Source organism: Mesoplodon mirus, assembly GCF_964341445.2.
Source record: "Mesoplodon mirus genome assembly, chromosome: X".
Lineage (NCBI taxonomy): Eukaryota > Metazoa > Chordata > Mammalia > Artiodactyla > Ziphiidae > Mesoplodon > Mesoplodon mirus.
The window spans coordinates 138,293,141-138,304,456 of NC_138981.1; the positions used below are offsets into that span (position 1 = coordinate 138,293,141).

The 11,316-nt window shown below is 43.6% G+C and overlaps 1 protein-coding gene across 2 annotated transcripts in view; it reads left to right on the plus strand.

The window, feature by feature from the left end:
* Positions 1-5,085, plus strand: part of ZNF185 (zinc finger protein 185 with LIM domain) — a 59,061-nt gene extending 53,976 nt beyond the window's left edge. Inside the window, exons 23-24 of one of the 2 annotated variants that reach the window (XM_082610643.1) lie at positions 1,736-1,834; positions 2,746-5,085. In XM_082610643.1, coding sequence (XP_082466769.1) covers positions 1,736-1,834 — 99 coding nt within the window. In that variant the 3' untranslated portion in view covers positions 2,746-5,085. The remainder of the gene's footprint in view (positions 1-1,735; positions 1,835-2,745) is intronic. The other variant, XM_082610644.1, reaches the window with a different exon arrangement.
* Positions 5,086-11,316: the final 6,231 nt, after the last annotated feature.

Below are 11,316 nucleotides of genomic sequence, written 5' to 3' on the forward strand. Positions count from 1 at the left end.
AGAGTAATGGAAATAAAAACAAAAATAAACGAATGGGACCTAATGAAACGTAAAAGCTTTCGCAAAGCAAAGGAAACTACAAACAAGACGAAAAGACAACCCTCAGAATGGGAAAAAATATTTGCAAACGAATCAACAGACAAAGGATTAATCTCCAAAATATATAAACAGCTCATGCAGCTCAATATTGAAAACAACAAACAGCCCAATCCAAAAATGGTCAGAAGACCTAAATAGACATTTCTCCAAAGAAGATATACAGATGGCCAAGAAGCACATGAAAAGCTGCTCAACATCACTCATTATTAGAGAAATGCAAATCAAACCTACAATGAGGTATCACCTCACACCAATCAGAATGGCCATCATCAGAAAATATACAAACAATAAATGCTGGAGAGGGTGTGCAACATCTTGCACTGTTGCTGGGAATGTAAATTGATACAGCCACTATGGAGAACAGTATGGAGTCTCCTTAAAGAACTAAAACTAGAATTACCATATGACCCAGCAATTGCACTACTGGGCATATACCCAGAGGAAACCATAATTCAAAAAGACACATACACCCCAATGTTCACTGCAGCATGATTTACAATAGCCAGGTCATGGAAGCAACCTAAATGCCCATCGGCAGACGAATGGATAAAGAAGTTGTGGTACATATGTACAATGGAATATTACTCAGCCATCAAAAGGAATGAAATTGGGTCATTTGTAGAGACGTGGATGAATCTAGAGACTGACATACAGAGTGAATTAAGTCAGAAAGAGAAAAAGAAATATCCTATATTAATCCACATATGTGGAACCTAGAAAAATGGTACAGATGGACCGGTTTGCAGGGCAGAAATAGAGACACAGACGTAGAGAACAAAAGTACGGACACCAAGGGGGGAAAGCAGTGGGGGGTGGGCGTGGAGGTTTGATGAATTGGGAGATTGGGATTAACATGTATACACCGAAGTGTATAAAATGGATGACTAATAAGAACCTGCCATATAAAAAAATACATAAAATAAAATTCAAAAAATAAAAAATAAATGGCCAGGAGACAGGAACTGAAAAACAGAAGAAAGAGCCATCAGAAAGATGCTTGGTGAGAATGAGCAGAGGGTCTTGGGGATCCTAGCAGCTGTTCTCCGCTGCTTTCAGCTGGAAGCCAGAAGCCTTAGTCCAGGCTGGGCCTGGAGACAGCTGGAGTCCCAGAAATATGGGGACTCTTGGTCTCCTCTTAGTTGAGACTGTCTGCAGGTCACCCTGCTCTGACTCCTCGTACCAGGAGGGTCCGCTGCAGATGGCTGGCTGTTCTCATCCTTTAGACGTTCACTGGAGAGACATGCTGGAGTGGCTGGACTGCTGAAATAGCTTTACCTTTCAGTGGGCCTTCATGTCACCTTCTTTTGCACTTTAAATGTCACAATTAAAGCCCTCCTGTAGATGAGGAAATGGAGGCTCAGGGAGCCTCAGTAACTTACCCAAGCTCATCTAGCTAATAAGTAGTGGATTTAGGGCTCAAACCCAGGCCCAATTCTGAAACCTGGGCTCCTAACCACTGTGTGATCATTCTGCCTGTTAGGGTTTTTTTTGTTTTTGTTTGGGTTTTGTCTCTGTTAGCCATTTTTAAATTGTCTGCTTCGAAGTCCAGGATGTGCCATCAGCTTGGAGCCTGCCCACTCCACTCGTTTATATTACTTCACTTGTGTGTTGACCTCTAGCTTGTTTTCTCTTTCAGTGTGGGATTTGCAGTAAACCAATGGGTGAGCTTCTGGATCAGATCTTCATTCACCGTGACACCATCCACTGTGGGAAATGCTATGAGAAGCTCTTCTAGGTGGGTGCTGGAAACTTACTAGAGGGAAGAAATGTGCTCTGGTCTCTCCCTGAGTCTTGACCTGGGACACTGCTATCTCTGTTAGCCTTTATGTTCAGGGGACCCCGAGTCCTTGTGTCCCTATGCCCTGTGATACTTTGAAGTCTTAGGTGGTGCAGATAAAGACCCTCCCCATGGACATTTCCAAGTTGCAGGAGTCATTGTCTCTTCCTCTCAAGAAGCATCTTCCATGCAGCACCTCAGCTAAGCCCTCTAGCTGCCCTAGGATGCTGGCCAGGCCTAAGTTGTTAGCCTCATTTGGGAACAAGGAAGTAAAGACCTAGAAAGCAAAAGGACATGGGAAAACACCTGGCTTGTAGATGGCAGAATCAGGACCTCAACCCAGGACTTCAGATTCAGGTGTGGGGCTCTCTGCCACATTCCCTTGAGTCGCCTCCACCATTGCTCTTACAGCATCAGATCAGGACTCAGCCAAGGTATTCAGTAAAACAAGATATATAGCTGGGGACCAGCAGCAGGTCAAGGCCAGGATACATAGGCATATGTGGGAAGTGATGGTGCTGTCCTGGTGCCTGGGCAGCTTCTGGGCCACATTGTGAACTCTGCCTGAAGACAGGTTTGCATGCTAAAAGCCAGTGGAATTGACCCCAGTGTCTGAGCTTCATGGGGCCCAGTGATCCTCCTCCTCAACTAGAAGCACAGAGCAGAATATCTCCCTTGAAGGCAATGGGAATCGGTAGCAACCAGGCCCTCCACCAGCTACAAGCCTGTTCTGCCTTTTCTCCAGAAGACACATTGACCTGGACTGTTACTCCTGATGCCTGGAGCAGTCACCCTCCCCAAGGGCTTGTGACTGCTCATTGGATTGGGTGTGTATTTCCAATCTCATGAATACTTCTATTTTCTTTTAGCTCCTCCAGGCTAAGAAGAAGCTGATAACTCCTGGACAAGTTTGACTGTCCCCGCTTGCCCCAAGTTGCTGACTCTTCTTCCCTCACTTCCTCTCTCCTCCGTTTGATTGCTTCATGTTTTTGCTCTTCTTAAGTTGAACTTGCTTACATCCAGTAGCATCCATGTCTTAATGATGTTATGATAATTACTTGTGTGTGTAGCTTTTTGTAGCTTAGAAAGCACTTCCCATCCGTTATGTTACTTCAGGCTCAAGCAAAGAGGATTGAACAATAATTCCATTTTGGCTTCCCTCAGACTGGCCAGCTCCCTGATGAGTTTAGGTGGCCTGGTACAATAGGCACGGACAAGAGTGTGGGGTTCGGTGTATCCTGACTTTTGGGACAGAGAGCAAATCACATTCAGGTTCACAGCTGTGAGTGTGCCTTTGGAACTTGACAGAAGAAGGAGACCTCCTGAAGCTTCTGAGGGGTTAAAGACTGTTGACGATCCCTGGTGGGTAAATTGCAGACATTGAATGCTAGGGATTGACATAGGCTAATGTTTAGCTTGTCTATTTGCCATATATATTTTTTAAACTTTCCGTATACTTTTACAACTAGTTAGTTGCTTTTGATTGAGTTATATAGCAGATTTTAATGACCTCCTGCCTACCTACCTTTCAATATAGTTGCGTTTTGTCCTGCAGGCATGTGGACATGTATTAGAAAGTTTACACGTTAGGTTTAAATTCTATAGAATGTGATTCTTAAGAGGCTACTGACCAAAGGGAAATCTGTGTCTGAATCTTGCTAGCTAATTAATAACTTTGCCCTCAATTTCCGATCCCTAAACTTTACACAGAAATCCCCTAAAGCAAGTTTTAGGGTCTATAGACTCCAGCAGGATTATGAAGGGAGAAAATCAGCTAACATTTCTTGAGGCCTTACTGTGTACCAGGCGTTATCACAAAGTGGTGGCATTAATCCCCATGCTAATCTTGTACAGAGGGTATTCTTCTCCGCAGTTTGCAAATGAGTATGTTGAGGCTCAGAGAGGGGGTCATTGCATCGTGCAGAACCATCGCTATCTCCCTCTAGTAACGGTAATGACAGACATGAACGTTGAGTCAATGCTGAGTATATGCGAAGCGCTGTGTGGAGGTGACACCACGCCCTCAAGCCTTCCCTGAGGCACACTTTTACAAAGAGGGGAAGGTGGGGAATTGCACCCCTCCTCTGGGCATCCTGGGTCCCCATAAAGTACCAGAAGAGCCAAACTGGCCCTCTCACCTCCCTTTTCCATGAAAACACTTCTGAACTGAAATACTCTCAGCTGGGAACAGATTTGACTCACAGACCTTCCCAAAGAAGAGCTTGTCAACCCAGGGGAAGCTCCAGTAGGCTAGCCGATCTGGGCACAGGGCCCTCAGTGACCTCCCATTTTCCAGTCCAGACTCTGTCCCAAGCTAGTGGCAACTACTGAAACCCCAGGTACTTGGAACAGGGATACCTGTTGGCCAGCTGGACAGATGCAGGCCCATTCATGCAGTCAGCTGATGCTCTGCTCAGGTTCGACTGGGCCCCTCTACCTTTGGGACCAGCATCACTGTGTAAGTTCCTCGAAAGGACAACCTGACAGTTTTTCTGATGAAAAATGAGGGCCTTTTCTCTTGGTTTAATTAGAAAATGCCTCTCCATCTCTCTCCAGTTTCTGAGCCCTATGCACATTGGCTGGTGTACTTGTTCTTCCTGCCAAATGATCAGAGAGGAATGTTCCATTTATTTCCATAGATGTGCGTCAGATTTGCTCTGGAGTGGAAAACTGGCCATGTACTCGTACAAAATATGAGCTGGTTTTCCTCAAGTCTAGCCCTCAGCCTGGGACTTCGCAGATGGTAGGGACTGACACATAGGTGCTGAATGAATGAGTGAAAGGGAAAGAAAGGTCGTGCCTTTGGGTGGGAGGTAGCACCCCTGAGTCTTGGCAGGATAAAGAGGTCCAAGATAGGCTGGCTTCCCTACCTTCTAGATACACTCTGCCTTTAAGAGAGTTTTAGAACCAACATGCAAGATATTGACTCCAATCTGAAAAAATCTCTTTCATGTTTAAATGGCACAGAATTCTTCGGACTTAAGGAAGAGAGGTGGTTGCATTACACTTTCGCTTCTTTTTATTTGCCTAGAATTTTAAATCATACTTGCTTAACTCATTAATGTACACAATTATAATAAATGGTAAGATATTTCATGTGTAAATGTTAACGTTTCCTTTTATAGGTGTAATAACTTGGTGTATTTGGCTGTGTGATTTATTTTCTCCTATTACCTGAAGCCACTCTCTTTACAAAAGCAAATAAATACTTTAAGGAGTATCAAAGTTTTCTCTACAGAAGCAAATACTTTTAAGAAGTATCAAATCTAAAGAGAAATAAACAGCATTATCTAGAAACTATGCATGCACAGCAAGTGTGCAATTCCAGACCTGTCAGATCGTAATGAAGAATATTTTATTCTTTTGGGCCCATCCTTCCTTTCATTGTCGACAGGTGGCCGCCTCGTCCTTACTGAACACTTTCAATGACCAAGAGCTCAGTCCCTTACAAGCCCATTCTGTCTGTGGAAATGCGTTCCTCAGCTGAGTTACAACCTGTTCCCTTTAACTACCACCCACTGGTAATCTGTAATCCCTCTTTTATACGCCAGCCCCTAAAATTGATAAATACGCTTGTTGGGTTCTTCCTCTGTCAACTCTTCTCTCATTTAAACACCCCTGGTCCCATCAACTCTGACAGGAATTCTGAGTATGCATCTCTTACCCTCAAAGGTGCCCCCCAACTGCACGTCCGAACCCATTCCTCCAGATGTGTACCGACAGGCAAGACTTTCATCTTGCTCATTAAGGCTGGTGCCCCAAGCTGTCAGAATCCTGTTGAATAGTCATTCTGCCTATCACGTGATCCATGCTTCCAGGTTTTGTATCCAAAAATATAATTTGCATGTCATCGATGTCTTGATCCAGCCTGGGGCCAAAAAGGGTGGTCAAGAAGTCAGTCCAAAGATAGAAGACATGACAGAGGAATCCCTCTACAACTGAGCAGGGACGTTGGGACCTAGTATTCAGTAGGTATTGAACTAGTGTCCCTGTAGCTACTTTCTCACCCCAACCTCAGCCACCATCTTGGCTACATGAGTACATTTGGCAAAGGAAGAAGAGGTTTTACCACTTCAGAGGCAAGAGCTCTAACAGTGGCTCCTGACCAGGCCTAGGACTCTGTTGCTGATAGCATGTGACACCAACACCTAGAAAAAAAAGAGGGGAGGGTTATTTTGAAAAATGACTTAGCAGACCAGGTTCCCACCAAGCCAGTTGATCCCCAGTACCCAGCCTCCCCTGTTCCTCCTTCCCCTTTATAGATCCACACCTGTGAGGGCCCCCAACCCATGCACCCCCATGTGGGGTCCTCTTGGGGACTCTGCTTATGAATGTATTCCGCCTGTGAATTTCCACACACCACATTTCTCTTGTGATGTTTCTCTGCACAATATCCTTTTCCCATGAACTTCCCAAGGGAGGAAAGCTTCCACCAGGGGACCCAACACTGGTTACATTGAATTCAAAGTTGAGATCACTACCTGGCCATTTGGGGCCCCTCTTGCCACTGAATCAACAAGAAGGGTGTTATTTTACCTGCTGGCTGACTGCTCCTGATTATCGAGGGGAAAAAGGGTCGCTGCAAGGACCACATCTGAAACCTAGGAGAAAAGTCTTCTGGGAGTGTCTCTTAGTGTTCCCATGTCCAATAGTGTAAGATAACGGATGACGGTAATGACTCATGCAGGCAGGACCACTAAGGGATCAGATTGGTTAGGAATAAAGGTTTGTATCTTACTGCCAGGTAGACAACCACGACCAGCTAGATGAAGTCATAGGGAACTGAAATGCTAGTGGGAAAGGAAGTTACAAATACTGTGACCTCATGGCCAGTTGCAAAAATAACAGCTATAGAAGCTATGCATACTTCGTCTTGCTTTGCTATTATATATTTAAATCTGCCCCATTTTCTTTCTCCCATTTCCAAATCTTGCATTTAAATTGTGTGGGTGGTGCTTAATCATATAATTTAACCTATAGGTTACAGTATGTCAAAGTGTAATTATGACAGAACTAGAGAAGGAACAGACATCCCCCAGAGAATTGAGAGTGTATCTAATGGGACTTTTGACGTCCCCGCTTCTTGAAGAAGGCAAAGGCATATTCATGTATATGAGGTATGGGTTGCATCATGCTAAGCAGAAGCACAGTGTCACTGTTGTTATCATTTGTAAGAAAAATATGGGGTGTCAAAAAGAGGGTACACCTGGCTTTTTTCCCAGTGGCTTCTGGGAAACCTCCTGCGAATTATCCATGACAGTCCTCCAGGTGGAATTGCTGGGGGCTTTTTCCTCCTGTACCAGCAGCAGTCTCCCTGACCTTCACTGCTCCAGCCTTCTACTGCTTGTGTAAGCCACTGATTCCTTGTTCTCAAACCTTCCTGCTAGGGAAACAGTGGCACTGCTTTCCTGATGGGCTTCCCTGTTAATGCTGTCTCCACCCAACCTCCTTCTGTACCGCACGCCCTGCCTGTGAATGGCTTCTGCAGCATGCATTCTACCTGTGAGCGTTTCCTACCATGCCATCTGTCCCATGAAGAATCCCTGCTCCAGGCCTTCCTCACTGTACACTCTGTCTCTGAACACCTTCTGCACAGTGCTGTCGCCCAAGGAGCACTTTGTGTGCCAGGCCCGTTATCTAATGCCATCTGCAGGATTCCTTTTCTTTTGAACATCCTCTGAACACTGAGCCCTGCTCATGAATGCTGCCTGTGTTCCCTCCCCATCCCACCCCCCACTGCCCAGGAACTCCTGTCTGCTGCACTCTTCATAACGTAATCAGCGTGACCTCCTCCTCTGGGTGCCTTCTGCGTCTAACTCTCTGCTTGGGAATGTGTGAGTCTCTTTCTAAAGAGCTGTAAGAGATTGCTACAGGCCATTCTAGTGAAGATTGTCTGCACACTCATATTTTTAACAGCTTTATTGAGATATATTTAACACACAAGAAACTGCACACATTAAAAGTGTTCACTGGGGGCCTCCCTGGTGGCGCAGTGGTTGAGAGTCCGCCTGCCGATGCAGGGGATACGGGTTCGTGCCCCGGTCTGGGAGGATCCCATATGCCGCGGAGCGGCTGGGCCCGTGAGCCATGGCCGCTGGGCCTGCGCATCCGGAGCCTGTGCTCCGCAACGGGAGAGGCCACAATAGTGAGAGGCCCGCCTACCGCAAAAAGAAAAAAAAAAAAAAAATAAAATAAAAAAAAAATAAAAAGTGTTCACTGGGCTTCCCTGGTGGCGCAGTGGCTGAGAGTCCGCCTGCCAATGCAGGAGACACGGGTTCGTGCCCCGGTCCGGGAAGATCCCACATGCCGCGGAGCAGCTGGGCCCGTGAGCCATGGCCGCTGAGCCTGCGCATCCGGAGCCTGTGCTCCGCAACGGGAGAGGCCACAGCAGTGAGAGGCCCACGTACCGCAAAAAAAAAAAAAAAAAAAAAAAAAAAGTGTTCACTTTTTAAAATTAGTTTTCACACATGTATGTATCTGTGGACTCATCACCCCATTAAAATAGTGAATATATACATCACTCTCAAAACTTTCCTCCTGCTTCTTTGGAATCCTTCTATCCTGCAGCCACCTATCTGCGTTCTGCTACTATGGATTACTTTGTATTTTAAAGCATTTTATATAAAAAGTTTTATATAAAGAGTTTTACATAAATGGAATCATACAGTATGCGCCCTTCGATGGAGGGATGGTGAGTATATACGAATGTATACGTTGGTCAAAACTCATCATATGTACACTTAAAATGGATGTGTTTTATTGTCTGTTAACTATTGTCAAATAAAAAACAAATACAGACTCATTAAGGAGAGACTTTTATTCAGAAGAATTGTTGAAAGAGGGGAAAGGGACTTTTGCAACAGAGGGAGGGGGACTTTTACAATAGGAAGAATGTTGTGATAGTAAATTCTGCAAGCATCTGAAAAATTAGGGGAAAAGTTTTTCTTTTTTAAAGAAGAGTAAGCAAGGTTAGAAAGAATTGGATGTGGGGAAGTGGGATGAAATGGTGGCATGATTGCATAGCAGGTCAGAGAATATTTTCCACTGAGTCCAGTCTATTCTCAGGAGGGGCTGTCTGCTGACTCAGGCTGGGGGTGGGCCAAAGTTCAGGGGCCTGGAGGAAGGACAGAAGCTGAACCAAAGTTTGATTAACAAGCATTTTTTTTCCAATTCATCTATGCTTAAAGACAACTTAGAGTCTTCATAAGGATCTAGGCAGTCAGCTTTTAGGTCTGTGGTGCCAAATCAGGAGGGAGAGAGGAAAATGAGAAATGTTAGTTTGGAGGGTTGTAGCCAGATATTGAAAGAAATTGGAATAACTGAAAATTTGTTAAGTGTTGACAATGTGCACAAGATTGCAGGATTCAGTCCAATTTACAAATTCTTACCTGGTAACAAAACCATGAAGTTTTACAAAGAGGGGCAAAATAGCTCAGAGACAATGAACAAGACCAGAATGTCATAACCCACATCTCATAGTATTTTCTAACGTTCTAATGAAATGCAAAATTTCTCTCAATGGTCACCCTCTTTTTGATCAAAGATAATCTCAAATAAGGTTATTCTTGATTGCAAACTAACTCTGGTCTTACTAGATTTGACCTCATTATTTGCACAGGTGCAGCAAGGATGGTAATTGGCCATGGAGCCCTTTTAAAGTTTGCTTTGCTGTAAGTTTTTACAAAGAATTTCAGATTGGACTTTTAAAGCCTCTCAAGGCTAGTAAGCCAAGCCAAGAACTTGATATCACCCAGATATCACCCGTGGTTCCTATATATACATATTGGTGAATTCCTCTCAAGGTACCCAAAATAACCTGAGTTTCCTGGACTTGCCAGGAAGAGACCTTCCTTACTCATCTGTAAGGCTGGGAACTCTGTAAGCCAAGTACCAGGTTCCCAAGGGAGTTTTATAAGACTTGGATTCATAAACTCAACCCGAGTTCCTTAAAATTGTCAGGTCATACGTGATTCTATGAACATCATTTACAAATATGACATTCCAGTCAAAGCCTTGGTTATATAACCAGTGTTTCTAATTATGTCCTGTTAATAAGAAAGGCAGGTTCTTATTGAACCTAGGCATGTAACTGTATTACCATGAAAATAAGAGTGCTCAAAAATAATTTCCAAATTCTAGAGGGATTGGGCAGGGAAGAAAAAATAAATGGTTTGTGTCCATTTATGAAAGTATAGTCTACTAAATTGTTATCAGTCATGGATAGCTTAAGAGAAATGAGAAAGGGTTCCTTATATCCAGAATATAGAGCATGAAAGCATCAGCAATATTCCAAACAAAACCCATAACCATCTTTCATGAGTTCATTAAGTCCTATGTAATTAATTCTTGCTCTGCTCAGTCGTGGGATAGCAGTCTCATGAACCCATCAGCTTCTTCACTAGAGTTCTGGAAATTCTGGCTTAATCCAGTGACAGGATTTCAAAGTTATTTAAGTAATGGCATCAGAAGCTTGTGCCTCAGAGCATCTGGCATAGTCTTTTTCATGGGGGTCTGAGACAGTCCCTTTTTCTTGAAGGTGAAGCATTCTGGCCTGTAGCTGATTGCAAGCGCTTTCAGGGAAGCCTTAGTGCATGACAAAAGGTTTAAAATGCTCATGGTTAAAGATCTGATGAGAGTTCATCGCAAAAATAATGCAATTGACAAGGAAATTTTGTTGTTTCTGTGGCATGCAACATTTTAAAAGATAACTACAATTATGATTGATAACACTACACTGTTTAATATCGGGCAAAGCAACACCAGGACATATCATGAACACTGAGGGGGGCATTGACAAACCTCCAGGAAATTAATATGGTTTCTAAAACATTTATATTAATAACATTTCGCTCACAGAAGTGTAACCTACAGAAGGTTAGGCATCTCTTATGATTTGAAAAAGCCTCCCATGAAACTCAATATATCAAATAAGCCTAATTATTTCTGGCACCTCTGTTTTTACAAGGTAAGAGATACTTTGTGATTTTCCAGGCTCTATCTGGGAAAACTCAAATAAGCTTTGAGATCAAGAATATACCACTCAGGGGAATTCGCTGCCGTTCCAGTGGTTAGGACTCAGCACTTTCCCTGCCAAGGGCCAGGGTTCAATCCCTGGTCTGGGAAATAAGATCTCACAAGTCACCCAGTGCAGCGAAAAAGAAAGAAGAGGAAAAAAAGAATATATTGCTTAGGATTTGAGTGTGGGGAAAGTAAGATAAAAAAGTTGTCAGAAGGTTTGAACACTTGGTTAAATAAGATCATGTGTCAGTAAGAAACACTACTTGTCTATTTAACCAAAGTGACAAAATATTTAAAAAGTAAATCTTTGGAAGTAATGCAATTATAAAGAACCTTAGTTCTTTCAAAAGTGACAAGACTTGGTTGAAGGCTATGACAAAGTCAACATAAAGCAAAGAAAATTATTCTGATAAGAAAGACTC